The sequence below is a fragment of the Meleagris gallopavo genome, chromosome 26 (genome assembly GCF_905368555.1).
Source record: "Meleagris gallopavo chromosome 26, MGAL_WU_HG_1.1, whole genome shotgun sequence".
Taxonomy (NCBI): domain Eukaryota; kingdom Metazoa; phylum Chordata; class Aves; order Galliformes; family Phasianidae; genus Meleagris; species Meleagris gallopavo.
In genome coordinates, this window is record NC_139429.1 from 4,348,557 (window position 1) to 4,362,991 (window position 14,435).

Sequence of the window (14,435 nt, forward strand, 5' to 3'; positions counted from 1 at the left end):
CGAGCACCGGGGAGCTCTTTTGGATGTGTTTGACCCGTTCCAGCACTCAGCTCTTCACTGAGGCAGGGCCCCTGGAAACGCTCCTTAGCCAAGAATAGGCTCCCCTCTGCATCTCCAGCTCCAGAGGCAACCATCGCCGTGGCTTCTGGGAAGCATCCCCAGCTACGCAAGGGCCTCAGGACACACTTAGCATCATCAGGTGCTGCAGGAGGTCCCTGTGCCCCCACCGAGCCCCCCGTGCTGCATCACAGGATGGGGAGAGGGCTCCTCACTGGGGCAGCGTCCCCGGACCCGGCACAAGTGGAGAGCAAGGGAAGGGATCACCACCGTGCTCACTCCTCCCCGAAATTGAATGCATTTGTTCTACTTCAAGAAAAGATTCAGCTGCAACAACAATCCCAACTGAGCAGCTGGTAGATGATTAATAGCCCGGCCTGCTTGCTGGCATCAGCCAGCTATTCCTGAGGCCTGACACTGCTGTGTAAAGATTAAACATGACTTAAAACAAAACCAAAAACCCCAAATACATTGATATTAAGCAGGAGTTGCCCTAAATCTGCATCATCTCACCAAGCTGCAGCCTCTCTCCTTGCAGCACAGGGGGCAGGCCAGTGCTGCAGCACCCGAGAGAGGGGCTGCCTCGTGCAGGGCGAGCACACAGCCTGCATTTAGGGGAACGTGCATGTAAACTCCAGCACCAGGCCAGCATGTGGGGAGAGAGAAAGAAGTGCTGTGAGAAGAGGCAGGGTCTGGGTGGTTTCCACCAGCATGCCCAGTGTGGCCTTTCTGCTCAGCCACATCCTCCCAGTGCCATTTTGGTCCAAAATCTGGAGTATTTCCCCTTAAAAAGTGACAAATCGTACAAAAAGCCACTCGGTCCCTTGTGGAGTCCTCTCTGCAGGTAGCACATGAAATATGAGAGGGCTGGAGCCCAGCCTGCAGGTCTGAGGGGAAAACGCTGAGCTGGGTTTGAGGCATCTGCTTCGTTTGGGGAAAGATGGAGAAAACCCTGAAAATGTCAGAAAAGCACAGGGTGAGGAGGGCAGCCCCACTGGATCTTATTCCCCCAGACCCTCTGCTAGATGGGGATGTGCTCGGTTTCACAAAAAGATAGCCCATTTTGTGGAGCCTTTGAATATTCAAATTGAAAGTATCGCGCAATCATTGATTGTCAAATCATTGGTTTCTAGAGGTTTTAAATACTTGGCATAAGGGGAGAAAAACTCAAACTTATACCCGTAGGTATAAAACAATAATATTTGAGCGGGCACCACCTGGCATCGCCACGAGGCCGGCGGGTCCCTCGGCCCCCCAATTCCCAGCTCGCCGCCTCCAGCCCCCATCCCCCGCCGCGGGGCCGGGGCCGCCGCCGCTTGCACTGGGGCCGCCGGGCGAGCCGCTGCCGCCGCCGCTCAGGATGTCCGGTAAGCCCCCGGCCCACGGCATCAGCCCGGTTTGGGGCCGTTTCGGCGTTCCGCGGGGTCATTCGGCGTGCGATGAGGCAGCGTCGCCTCCCCGGGCGAGGAGGAAACGGGAGGGCGGGGAGCGGGGAGGAGGAGGCAGCGAGCGGCTCCTGCCCGACGGGGCCGGGGCGCGACGGAGCGCAGCGGACAGAGCTGCTCGACGGAGCCCCCCAGCCCCGGCCACGCAGCCGGGACCCTCCGCTCACCCGGCCGCCCTTCTGCTATCGCTCTGTCCGGCCCCGCATCCCCTCACCCTTCCATGCTCAGCCCAGAGGAGCTGGCAGCCTTACCCACCAGTCTTCTCGGGGCGCAGCCCCCCACCCGTGCCCAGCTTAGAGATAAGACCGTGTGTCAGCTGGTGGGTTCTCCTGAGAGCACTCGTGGCGCAGCTGGCAGCCCTGCCTGTCTCCCTGTGCAGACATTCTGCATACATCCCAAACTTGCAGGAGGGTGGGTGCCCTTCCTGACTATAGGGCCTGCTAAAGGCAGTTCTTATTAAATTCAGCTGAGGGTGCAGCTCAACAAAGTCTCCTGGAAGAAGCTCCAGCTGAGCTTGCTGAGTTGCTTCCAGGGGGACCCAGCACCTCTGGCAGCATCCCTTCAACCAGGGGAGATCAGACGGGATGGAAAGATGCTGCATATCCATCAGTAGCAGGGAGAGGTCATAGCAGGGGGAGCAGAGTGCCTGCAGTGGGGTTTCATCGATGTGTGAGCACAGCCTGCTGTGGGACAGGGAGCCTGCAAGCAGCCGTGGGCTGGGACCATGCTGGTGTGTGTAGGATTGGCTGTGGGTTGGAAATAACAGCAGAAAGTCAGGACGGAAACTGAACTGCCAGAGGCTTTAAGGATTTCAGCATGAGTACAACAGGTGAAAGTGATTCTTCAGATGAGATAAATTCTTTGCCATTTCCTGTACTAAAAATCCCTGCTCAGGTAGTGACTGATGATTGATGGTTGTTTGGGGCTGGATTAAAGGCATCCTAAAAGCTTGTTTGAAGGCAATGGGAGTTGCACAGAATGAGCGAATCAAAGAGACAATCCAGGCTTTGCAAAAAAAATAAAATAAAATAAAAAGGCATGAAAGCAGGCATTCTATTTGTGTTTTATTTAACCCTCTGAATAACCACCCATGTATTTGTATTGTTTGATTCCTGCCCTTCATCTGTCAGACAAAGCAGTTCCCACTTCTATTTTCAGGTCCTGAGAGCAGCAAACACGAGGGGGATTTAAATGGATGCAGCAGCAGTATCAGATGGAGCTGGGTGTTAGGACACCTGGAGGGAAAAATAGAAAGAGATACCAAAGAATAAAACCTATATGATTAATATGTATGATCAACAACTGTTGTTTTGTTTTTTTTTCTCATAAATACCTGCTTGTCACAAGCTTGATTAGCAGGTGTGAAAGAATTGCCGCTGCAAGTCACTTACAGAGAGCAATGAACCATCTGTCAGCTCTAAGCAGGGGGTGCCTGGAAACATGCCATGTGCTCCCAAAAAGTCTCCCATCCTGAAAAGAGTTTTTCCACCCTTTCTTTCAGGAAAGCCCAAAGTGTACCAAGGTGTCAGAGTAAAGATCACTGTTAAGGAGTTACTGCAGCAGAGAAGGGCACGACAAGCAGCAACCGGCGCGGCGGTGAGTGAAGCACTTGGTGTCTGCTGTGTACCTTCTCCCTTCAGCATTTATTTAATGTCTTTGCCAAGGTTGTAATCTATGTGACGTGGGGTTTGAGCACGGCGGGGTGATAGGGAAGAAGGAAACTCAGTCAGCAGTGGTGCAAACCGGTGCTGGGCTGAGCCTTGTGCAGATGGAGGATGTGTCCATGGCAGCCAGGGCAAAGGTGTGCCATGCTGAAACCATGCAGGGTTTGGGAATATGGGAATCCAGGTCTCTTGTGTTATCCAGCACAACCTGAGCTCCGTCCCTTCTCAGAGAGGGGAAGGAAAGAGGTGGGTTCACCTGTGTGCAAACGCTCCCCATCTATGTGAGAGCCCTCCAGCTCCAGCCGCGCTGGGGATTTGCATGAAAGGGTCAATAAATCATTTCTGCTTCCCGGTTCGTGACACCACGCCTTGGCATGGCTCTCGGATCTCATCTCCCTGCACCTGATGGCAGCTGATTGCACAAGGCTGGAAGCCAGGTGGAGCAGCCGGGGCCAGGAGAGCACAGAGCTGCTGGGCTTTGAGAAGAAGGGGGGGGGTCTCTGCTCCCACGCAGCCTCAGCGCAGTGTGCAATTGGGTTTCCTTCCTGGTGCCAGCTGGCACCGTGCTGTTCTGACCCATAAAGGAAAAAGCCCAAATGGAGGCAACAGGGCAGGAGGTTCCCATTGCGGATTCCTGGTTGTCCTAGAGGGATCGGCTGCTGCCTGAGCTGGATCTGAAGACTTCTGCTGTGGTGCACATCTGCAGCCAAAGCCAGGAGGGGCAGTCCTACCAGCTCCCAGAGCAGCCACTGTTTAATGATTTAAACACGTGGGGAGAGGAAGCTGTTAGCAGGAAAATGAGCTATCAGCATTTTGAATAGAGGAAAAGAAGTGGAAGTCTGTGTAAGTTACAGCTGAGGTGGGGGGGAGAGAGGATTTGCATTTGCAGAGTAAAATCCTAGTCCCAGAGCACAAGCATCAGCACTCCCATTGCTTTTGGGGCAGGTATCTTCCTCCAGCCAAGCTCCTGGAACAAACACAGACCCGTCAACTCCAGATTGCAGCATCCTTTGGGAATCCCAGCTGTTCCCATGGGGGCATAGAGCTGTGTTAGGGGGAGATGTCCGTATCTCAAACAGCTTTGGCACCAGCCCCAGTGATCCAGAGGTGCCTGGCCGTGGGGACACCTGGAATGCCTTTAGTCATTCTGCTGCACTTGTAAATGGCTTGCTCTTATTCATACCCATCCCTACGAGTTCCTGGTGATCCACAATCCTGGGAATGAACAGATGGTATGTTCATTCCCAGGATGGTCAGTATGGGAAGGTTTGCAAGGCAGCCCCATCTCTGCTGCAGTGACAGCAGCAAGGCAGCAGGCAGAGCGTGCTGATGATGTTATATTGAAAGCTTTGCACCAGGCTGGTGCTGTGCTCCTCCAGCCCCGTTATCTACACAAGCTCAGGTTGAGAATGTTGCTCTGTCAGTTACAGAGAAAGTTACAGTGCCTCAGCCCTGAGATAAATGAGGTTTACATGAATAGCTTGAAGCAAAATGACTTACCTCAGAGTGCAGAAAATCACTCCTGCATTACAGCACCTCCAGACCCTCCTCTCCCCTTCTCTTTGCCAGGTTTCCTGGGGAAGCAACAGCATCCAGTTTGCAGAGTCTGTGTCTCCTCCTCACCCAGGTTGGTACAAAGCCATCCGAGTGTCCCTTCCCAACCATTCCCACAGCCCAGCATCTTTCCAGCCCTTGGTTAAGGCAGGGAGCCGGCAGTGCAGCCAATCAGCACCTGAATGGAGCCCATGGAATGCAGGCGAGGATGCCGAGAGGCCAACAGGGGACATATTCCCCTCTGCAGGAGCACCATCCAATGCTCTGCTTGGGCAGCTTCCCACTGCAGGAAGGCAGAGCCCCTTCCCCAAGGGATGCTCAGCCCAGAGAGCACTGCTGTCCCTGGGCTGCAGCCCATGGGTTGGGAGCGCTGTGCACTGTTGGCTGTTGTTGCTCTGCTGGCAGCCCCTGCAGCAGTGAGAGGAGTGTCAGATTTTCAGCTCCTTCCCCATCTCAGTGGATATCCAAGGAAAGGGGGAAGGGCATTTGGGGCTTTCAGGTCCTTCGAGCGTTCTGCAGCCAAAGCAAAGAGACCTCAAGGGTTGGGCATGTGTGAATATATACATTGTGTGGACAAGGAAATGATTAAATCATCAATATTTAGGAATCAATTTGCTTATGTTAATACAGAAACATGAGATGTACTCAAGGTCTTTCAGGGTGGTAAATCTCCATCTGTTAATGTACTTTGGGTACTTCTCACTCCTTCCCCCATCCAGCTACGCACTTCTACTTGCAGCTGCACACACTGCCCTTTGGGAGAACAGATACTGAATAACGCACTGCTTCTTGCTTTACCTTCTCCCCAGCACCTTTTGATGCAGAACCCATCTCTTCAGCTCCCAACTATTGCCCGTCAAGGCAGTTCTCAAACTGCCTCTCCTGCGAGGAGAGCCCCAGCCACCTGGAGCAGCTGGTGGACTCCTACCTGCAGGCAGAGGCAGCCTTCGAGCCATCCCTGGGCGCTCTGCAGACACCATCACATTACATCCCTGATTCCTTCCAGCCAGTCCCTCTCTGCTTCAACCAGGGCTTGGTAAGCACTGTGCGCTCCGAGGGTTGCTGGGGATGGGGTCACAGCATGGGGCAAAGCAGCAGCGAGCTGATTTGGGAACGGGGGTGCTTCAGGAGTGCAGACATCACAACACAGATGGTGCTCTGCATGGAGATCCCAGAGAGTTCAGAGGAGGTCTCTCTCAGTGCTCGTAGAACTGGAACAGCCTCTTGGGTTTAGGTCTGCTGTTGTGGTGATGCCATATGGGATGGAATATCCATTGGCCAGCTTAGGCTGTCTGTCTTGGTTCTGTCCTTTCCCAAATGCTTGTGCCCCTCAGCCCCCTCGCTAGCAGGACAGCATGAAAAGCTGAAATATCCATGGCTCTGTGCATCAATACTGAGGAACAACTAGAAACATTGGTGTGTTATCAATGTTGTTTTCCTCCTAAAGCCAAAACGTAGCATCACACAAGGCAATATGGAGAATATCAACCCTGTCCCAGCTGAAACCAGGACGTCCTCCAAAGGCCAACCCACCTTCTGTGCAGCCAGACCCTCTGAGTGGACAGCAGTGCAGCAATCCCAGCTGTCCTGCTGCATCCCCAAGACCACACTCCAAACCAAAACCCACTTTTCTCATTTCTCTCCCTTGCAGGCTGCAGCATCCCCGAGCCCAGCCGATCTGCCCAACGCGCTGCCCCACGGCTGCCCCGCTCCCCAGCTGCCCCCATTCACCCCCCTGACCCACAGCCCACCTCCTGCCCTGGATCCCACTCCCTACGGCTGCCCAGCAGAAGGCTGGCCCTGCCACCCCCCATCCCCCTACACGCCCCTCGCCTGCTGCTGTGCTGCCTGCAGCCCCCCACACGCCGACCCCAAGGTCCCGCAACGTTTCCCCTGCCCTGGCACGGACTGCTCGGGCTGCCTGCCACCCACTGACGACTTCTTCAGGAGGGACAGGAGCTGGGACATCTGTTACAGCTAATGGAGAGGGGCTGCACGCTGCCTTCGTGTTGGCATCGTCGCCTGGGAACTGCATACGGTTGCACTGCCTCCAATGTACTCATCACTACTCACACACGGTGTTGTCACTACATTCATCCTCCTGTTTTCTGTGGTCAGGGGTAGCTTTTTTTTATTTGGTCTTTATTTTATTTCCTGGTTTTGTTTTTAAGAACTTCCCCCCCAGCTGCCTTGCCAAACCCATGTCATCAACACCAGCTCTTTGTGTCACAAATAAATAATTTGGTACTCACAGTGCCCATTACTTGTGTGCTGAATGCCAGCAACTTTCTCTTTGGCTAACGATGGAGGCTCACAAAGATGGGGAAGAAGTCCTCAACCCCCAGCACACCTCCAGCTCTTCAGCTTCCACAGTAATGTTCTCTGGTGGCTCTTGCAACTGAACACCTTCCCTCTGCCCAGAGCTGGAGGCACTCAGATGGATGCAACATGTGTACTGCTGGCAGATAGGGACCTTCCTCCATTCTACCAAAAAAAAAAAAACAAACCAACAAACCCAACCAATATTGCTCCACCTTCACCATAACCTTCAGTGATGCTTTCCTCTCTTCCCTGTTTTCACCTGGTTAACCTCAGAATCATAGAATGGCCTGGGCTGAAAAGGACCACAATGCTCATCCAGTTCCAACCCCCTGCTGTGTGCAGGGTCGCCAACCAGCAGCCCAGGCTGCCCAGGGCCACATCCAGCCTGGCCTTGAATGCCCCCAGGGATGCAGATAAATGTGCCATCACCTCTGTGATGCTCCAACACGTGCCATTTAGTGGTGCTGGAGGTGCTTTGTTCTCTATGGGGGTAGGGTCACCTCCTGCCCCAACACTGCCGAGCTCCTCGATGCCTCGTACTTTGAAGTCCATCCTCACCAACATTAAACAGCCACGGGAGGATAAGGTTGAGGCGAGGTGTTTGAGGCTGCTGGTGGAAATGGGATGACCACATCCTCCCCGTGGGCTGGCTGCATTAGCCTGAGCTTAGCAGAACTGCCAGAGGGTGTTCTTGTTCTATGTTCATGTTCTATGCAAGCATACAACAAGGAAAGCACCCACGTTAGCACAGCAAGGCTGACACTATCCCCATCTGTTAACCAAGTCACTCTCCGTCCCTGGCAGCCTTTTCCCATTTCCCTGCTGCGTTTCTTTATGCTGTTTCGCAGTCCCCCATAGCAAGGGGGGTGCAGACACCAATGTGTCAATAGCTCCACACGTGCAGTGCAAGCCGAAGCTTGCCCCTTGTTGACACAAGGATTCCTGGGCTGATTGTGAACTGGAAGGAAAAAATAACAGAGGGGGAAACCATTCAAAGGCCGACTGTGGATTTTCTGGCCGTGAGGAGCATGTTATTTCCCTGCTTTCCTTCCTTGTAAAAGCTGATTACATGAAAATAGCTGATGCCGTATCTCTAACAGAACTGGCACGGCGCTGCCAAATGCCAGTCCCTGCCAGGTGGAATAAACACGTGGGCACTCAGAAATGAGGATCTCCCCACTCTGAGCCACGAATAGTTCCAGCAGCAGCCTGCAGTTGTAGAGAAAATAAAGGGCTCTTATTTTAACCGGTTGCTCAGAGGATCTGATCAAAAAGCTTTCCTTGCCAGCCGCCCAATGGCTTTTCCATGGTGCCACTTGGAAGCGTTTGTTCAGTGTTAACGAGCCTTTGTTCTCTGTGACTTATTTGAAGCCACGGGTAGGAAGAGATAAAGTGTGCAAACAAGGGGTATTAGCGCTGCCAGCGCCGCTGATGTTATAAAAGGGACATTCCTCCTCAAAACAGCTGCAAAAAGCAGAGATACTGCGATCAGACTCGAAGGGATGAAATTCATTTTGGCACAGAGAATGGCACAGGGATCGTTGCTGAGCCGCGGGAGGGATCGTCTCAAGGTCAAGAAAGAGAATTTATTCTCCACTTTTCCTCGTCAATGCAGTTCTCATTCATTTGGGTCTCGTTACAGCATCCCATCAAAGCAAGGAAGCACATGCTTGAGCCGGCCTGTGCCCAGATACATGCAAATTTATGCAAACACATGCAAATATGCGTCTGCTTTTTTTTTGTCAGAGGACGCTGGCAGGTTTGTAGGCATGATGTAGTGAGAAGCAGTAGCCAACCAGCAAAGAGGAGGGATGAGGAAGTCAGAAGGTCTCTAATCAGGACTCCTGCATTTCTTAAGAGCTTTTGTTTGGATCTGCAAAACAGTCGTTGAAGGGTTTGCAAGGCTCACAAGTGCTTAACAAAGCCCTGCTGCGTTGAGTTAATGGGCGATGGAGGAAGTCACAGGGTGATTTAAGAGATTTGCCCTTCACCTTAATCAGTTCGGTCCCAATGGAAGAAAATAACTTCTGCAAGACTGAGAGAACAACAACACTCAGAGCGTGCACTGAGGATGAGAACCTCTGTGTTGGCTGTCACAGCAGAGCTCTCACCCCCTGCAGGCACCTGCCTTCACTCCTCCTGCCCCACACGCTGCCAGCTGATTGCACAGCAATTCACAAATCATTTCACAGAAAGGATAAGAACTTCTTAACATGGGATGAGGATAGGAGAGAACCCGCGCCACGCACTTGCTCTCGCAAGCATCTGCTCTCCTTTCATGGGTTGGGATGAGGGATGGGGCAATGGAGAGCTGATTCAGCTCCCTTCCTCAAAGTGCTAAGAGCAGGGATAGCAGCAGCTTGCAGGAACCCTCCCTTGGAGGTCTTCAGTTCAGCCGTGCCCCTGGAAACTCTGCAGTCTTGGTGTGACCTCTTTGGTCCAGTCTTTCTCCCCTCCTCCCCCCCCAAGGTTTGTGCATCCCAAAGACAGTCGAGCTCATTGCACATCACAAAGGCTTCAGAATTTCACCCAGTGCTCCTGCACAGGATGTGAGCATGGCTTCAAGCAGTATTTCTCAACCATTGCTACCAAGGACCATCTTGTGTTCTGGCTGCCCTTTGCCACCAAATCAAAGCTTGGCTGCATGTTAAATGTTTGCTAATTTGTGTCACGGGATTATTAGCATTCCCTGTTGACAAAATAAGCTTCTCTACCATCTCAGAGCTTATCTCTTGATATCTCCCATGCTACTCATGGTCCAAAGGCCGCAGGTTGAGAAACACTGCCATCCCACCCCAGTGTATAGGTTCTGGGGGCAGAGACACGCTGGTTAACCATCCTCATGGTTGTTCTATGGGGCTTTGTGCCACTGGCTGAAGTTGAAGCCATTCCAGAAGCTGCGGGCAACCTAGGATCTGGCATTTCGGCAGCAGGAAATGAATGTCGATGCGACTTTTCCTCTCTTCAGCAAATGCCTGACCTGCCAAAAAAGTGCAAAGGTTTATAATGCACCACGTGAAGCTGTGGGGAGTGACATGCACAAGCTGTGTGTGGACACTGAGATGCATACACACACACACACCCCTCATTATATCCACACAGAGGCGTAACTAAAAACATTCTAACTCACTGAGACTAAAGTGAGCTCCAGGAGCCTTTTCATACCCATAGACATGAAACCTCATCTTCCCTTGAGTCATGCTGCCATTAGGGAACAGCTGTAGACTGGTATAGCACAGCTGTGGTTCAGTAGGCATGGTGGTGGTGGGTTGATGGTTGGACTTGATGATCTTAGAGGTCTTTTCCAACCTTAACGATCCATTGATTCTAAAGCCTGCTTTGTGCTCCTTCATTTTGGATTTGCTGAAGTAGGGATGCCCCAGCAAGCTCAGCCCCATGCCAACTTGGCCAACATTGTTGGCACACAACGTCCTCACAGAATCACAGAATGGCCAGGGTTGGAATGGACCTCAAGGATCATGAAACTCCAACCCCCTGCCACATGCAGGGCCACCAACCTCCACATTTAATACCAGACCGGGCTGCCCAGGCTGTCCTCCCTGTTTCCTCCATTAAAGGCAGAGGGCACTGGTGCATCAGGAACACATACCTGATCCCCAGCTTTCCCAGAAGGAGCCATGTGGATGGGCTGGTCATTGTCTAAGTTTCGGATGCTTGGGTCTGCCCCGTGGTCAAGGAGCAATTGAATGATTTCCTTCTGATTCTTGTCACCATGCAGTGCAGCTGCCATGTGTAGAGCTGTGTTTCCATGAGCCTAAAAATAAAGAAAAACCCTCTGAAGGGCTGTGCCCCTTTTTTAGAACTGCCCTCGGAATGGAGATCAAGAAACCTCACACCATTTCCTATCCAGAGCCGAGAGAGTATCCCTACCCCGTGTTCCCCATTCATGGCTTCAGCAAGAGGTGCTGCAGAAGGCACTGCAGAAGAGTGCAGAGAGCCAGAGCTCCAGCAGCTCACATCCCTCCATGCACCACAGGCTGAGCAGGGGGCTCAGCACGAGGCATGGCACCTGCCCATGCAACCCTAACGCTGCCCAGTGGGGTATGACCCGTAACGGTTTTACACGGCGAGAAGCAAGCATGCAGATGCACGAGGAGAGGTATTTTTAGTCGGCACCAAGTCTCGTGGCAGCTGTATCTGTTTGTTCCTCACTGAAACAATCACACGTTTCTGATGAGTTTGGGAAAGATGGGCACAGATGGCACCGCGCATCACTACTCCAACTGTGAAAAGGGATATGTGTGATTTTCACCTCCTTTTTACCAGCGGGACGTAAGAGACTTGGAAGCAAATTAGAATGGGGATCTCAATAGCTATTCTCAGGCGAGGCATTTTTACAAGCACTGAACAAGCAGACACTTGTCAATTTTACCATCCCATAAACTGAAGAGAAAGTTTATAAAGTCTTTATATGAATTCTCATTAAAAAGGAAACATCTGCATTTGTTTGCTGCATCTTGGTGGCAGAGGCACTCGATAGTTTCCAAACCCAGGCACAAGGCCATGAGGGCCAGGCCAGCTGGCAGTGCTTGATCTTGAAGCCCCTCTGTTGACTTTAGTGGGACTTGTGTGAGCCACTATTTCAGAGCACCACATCTGGGCTCTAGAAATCGGTGAGATGAAAAATAAACCCTAAAACCTTCAATGGTTTTCTCATTGTGAAATCCACAATGGATTGAATTTGGAATGAGACAACTTGCAGCAAGCAAAGGGTGAGCCAGGAAAGCCAAAACACAAAATCTCCATTTTCTTCTCTTTGTCGTGCTTGGAAGAGGTAGGAAGCACAGATAGGAGCAGCCAACCCTGCCACTACATTTCTCCCTGTCCAGGCATCCCACCAACAAAGCTCCAAGCGATCCTATCGCAGTAAGAAGCTCTCCCAGCATTGTGATCAAGAGACAACAGCAGACTCCCCTGGACAAGATAGCACGTGCCTGATGGCTCTTAAAAGATACGGAAAGAATGCAATAAAAGAAAAATAAAAACCCAGTGTAATTGCCCGTGCATACACACTAAACCAAACATGTTTTCCCATCCTCCAGCCCAACAGGTTGGATTTTGTGCCCTAGCAAAACGGCTCAGCTCTGCAGGAGCACTCAAATCATTACCCAGACCTGCACAGAGGTGGCAGCTGCTGGGATCTCTGGCTGACAGTGCAGGGCAATTGCTCATCACACACAGGAATGTCAGGATCTCTGCTCAGGAGGATGGGTGCAGCTGATGCAGCTGCAAGATAGTGTCACTGCTTTGTGTCTGCTGAGAGGTGAAGCATGGGGCAGGCAGGGGGTGGGTGACAGCAGCAGGGCTGGAAAGCTCCCAGCTCATCCAGGATGGTCGTGCCCACAGAAACACCACACCGAGGCAACATCTCAGCTCTGTAAGCGTCTCCATGCATTTAGCACTGGAGCTTTGTCCCTTGCTGTGCAGGGCACTGCCGGGGCAGGTTGCTAACACACAGCTGCCCCAAACACTGCCAACAGCAAAGCATCACATCACTGCTGAGCTATTTTCTCAAACTTCAGCCCAGTGTCACAAAGTTCCCATCCCTCCCCAGGAAATCATTTCCCACATCCCTCTCCCCCCCATTATCTGTCTTGCTGCCGAAGCTCAGCCCAAGCCCTGCACTAAGTCCCGTGGGAGTGCCTCTTTGCTGCTCAAAAAACATGTCTGGGAGGGGAGTCAGTGCTTTCTGCAGGACTCCAGGGCTAACTGCACTGCCTCTGTCCGGGCTCACCTTGCTGTTGATGAAGTCCTTGGATTTGAAACCATTCAGCTCCAGGAAGTAGCGGAGCAGGGAGACGTTCCCATCCTGGACGGTGTAATGAAGAACCGTCTTGTTGCTTTTCACATCCTATTTCAATGCAGACAAACACAACCAAATGAGAATCTTTCCGCAGAGCATCTTAAGGCAGAACCCCCGTACCAACAAACAGCAGAGGGACAAATGAGGGATGGGGAGAAGCAGTTCCTACCAGGCTGTAGATGGAAGCTCCTGCCTGCACCAGCTGCTGCACACAGGTCTCCAGCTCCCAGCTCTGGTGCTGCAGCTCTTCACTCTGCTGTTCTGGCAGTGCCAGGCGGCTCCGATCCCGCAGCAGTGTGTTGTGGGCCAGGACAGCACAGTGCAGAGGGGTATGGCCTGGGGACACAGCGGGGAGGGAGTGATGATGGTCCCCATCGGAGCAGCACCATAAGGGGAGGATGTGAGCTCTTGATGGAGCTGTGGGTGTCCCTGCTCACTGAAGGGGAGTTGGACCAGGTGGCCTTTAAGGGTCCTTTCAGCCTCCAAAGATACTATGCACATATCTTGACAAGGGTGTCTTTAAGCCCCGAGTCCTTTCTCTAATTCCAAAAGTCCCACTCTGGCTGCACAGACAATTTGGGGGCATTTTGGTGTGTAGTCAGTTCCACACGTGCACTGAGGCATCGCTGAGCTCTGTGGCATTTGAACTTCCAGCAACGATGCCTCTGAGCCCACCACCCACACATCAGCCAACCCCAATGCACATCAGCATCAGTCATTGACATCAATGGCATCACTTCTTCCTTCTTTTTTTTTTTAGGACCACTATAAAATACTTGTGCATAAGGTCTCACCTTCAAAATCCTTCATTTCTAAATCAAGAGGGAGGCCTTGTGAGAGTATCACCTGGGAGCGACAGAGAATTGGGACAATTTTAGCTCGGCAGAACGTTGTCCAAATCACAATAGTTGGAGCTAACAAAAGATGGGAAAAGACCACCAACCAATCCCCCCAGAGTAGGCAATTAGACAACAGATAATTATAATTTAACTGTAGGCTAAGCAGTTTGGCACTAGATTTTGGCACTCTGAGTCCTATTTCCTAGCAGGGATGTCACTCAGATTTGCACAAGATGATCACGTTCCCTAAGTCCCCTAAAACTAACCCAAGAATATCCCGTTGGGTTCTACTAGATTCTCAGTTCCTAAAATTGAGCTCAAGGGCGTTAACTTCCTCACATTTCCCCTGCGCTGAGCACAGGCATACCTTGATCACACCTCTTCATGTTTGTTCCAAGTTACTCTTAGCAAGGATAAGCATGCAGGTGGAGTGACATAGTGGTCTGTAGGTGAGTATTGCTTGGATTTAGCAGAGAGCAAAAGAACTGCCTTAAAGAACAGATCTGACGCGATGCAGCCAGATAGCCCCTTGTCTGAACTACTACAGATTGTGCAGATTTTGCTCTGAATGCAGCATGTTGTTCACATCACAGCATCTTGCGTGGGGATTTGGCTGCGCGGTGACTCATCCCAACCCCGTCGTGTTGGACAAGGAGAAGGATTACTCAGAAACGTTAGGGCTTGTGCTCTCTTATCATAACAAGAATATAATATACCCAAAGCAAACATT

At 51.9% G+C, this 14,435-nt stretch overlaps 2 protein-coding genes across 3 annotated transcripts; one reads left to right on the forward strand and one right to left on the reverse strand.

Moving 5' to 3' along the window:
- Positions 1 to 1,200: 1,200 nt before the first annotated feature.
- POU2AF3 (POU class 2 homeobox associating factor 3) lies at positions 1,201 to 6,971 on the forward strand. 2 transcript variants are annotated; one of them, XM_085209414.1, is made up of 5 exons: positions 1,201 to 1,424; positions 3,004 to 3,098; positions 4,736 to 4,793; positions 5,530 to 5,756; positions 6,372 to 6,971. In XM_085209414.1, the coding sequence occupies exons 1-5, from the start codon at positions 1,418 to 1,420 to the stop codon at positions 6,699 to 6,701; spliced, it is 717 nt and encodes a 238-aa protein (XP_085065540.1). In that variant the 5' UTR covers positions 1,201 to 1,417; the 3' UTR covers positions 6,702 to 6,971. The 2 variants fall into 2 exon arrangements, with proteins under 2 accessions (XP_085065540.1, XP_010721994.1); XM_010723692.4 differs by lacking the exon at positions 1,201 to 1,424 and having other exon boundaries at positions 2,729 to 3,098.
- On the reverse strand, positions 2,554 to 14,217 carry NFKBID (NFKB inhibitor delta). The gene is made up of 6 exons (XM_085209417.1): positions 13,661 to 14,217; positions 13,036 to 13,202; positions 12,798 to 12,914; positions 10,653 to 10,817; positions 4,667 to 10,022; positions 2,554 to 2,737 (listed from the first exon to the last, which is right to left on the reverse strand). Exons 1-5 carry the CDS (start codon positions 13,674 to 13,676, stop codon positions 9,951 to 9,953), a joined length of 537 nt encoding a protein of 178 aa, XP_085065543.1. The 5' UTR covers positions 13,677 to 14,217; the 3' UTR covers positions 2,554 to 2,737; positions 4,667 to 9,950.
- Between the last annotated feature and the right edge of the window lie 218 nt (positions 14,218 to 14,435).

Bases quoted from the DNA above. Each gene is read 5' to 3' on its own strand.
- NFKBID (XM_085209417.1), bottom strand. The intron at 12,915-13,035 runs GTAGGAACTGCT...GCATTGAAATAG, and splicing joins GAGCTTCCATCTACAGCCTG to GATGTGAAAAGCAACAAGAC. The intron at 10,818-12,797 runs GTGAGCCCGGAC...CTTTATTTTTAG, and splicing joins AGGACTTCATCAACAGCAAG to GCTCATGGAAACACAGCTCT.
- POU2AF3 (XM_010723692.4), top strand. From the start codon at position 2,943: ATGCCATGTGCTCCCAAAAAGTCTCCCATCCTGAAAAGAGTTTTTCCA. The intron at 4,794-5,529 runs GTTGGTACAAAG...CCTTCTCCCCAG, and splicing joins TGTGTCTCCTCCTCACCCAG to CACCTTTTGATGCAGAACCC. The intron at 5,757-6,371 runs GTAAGCACTGTG...TCTCCCTTGCAG, and splicing joins TCTGCTTCAACCAGGGCTTG to GCTGCAGCATCCCCGAGCCC.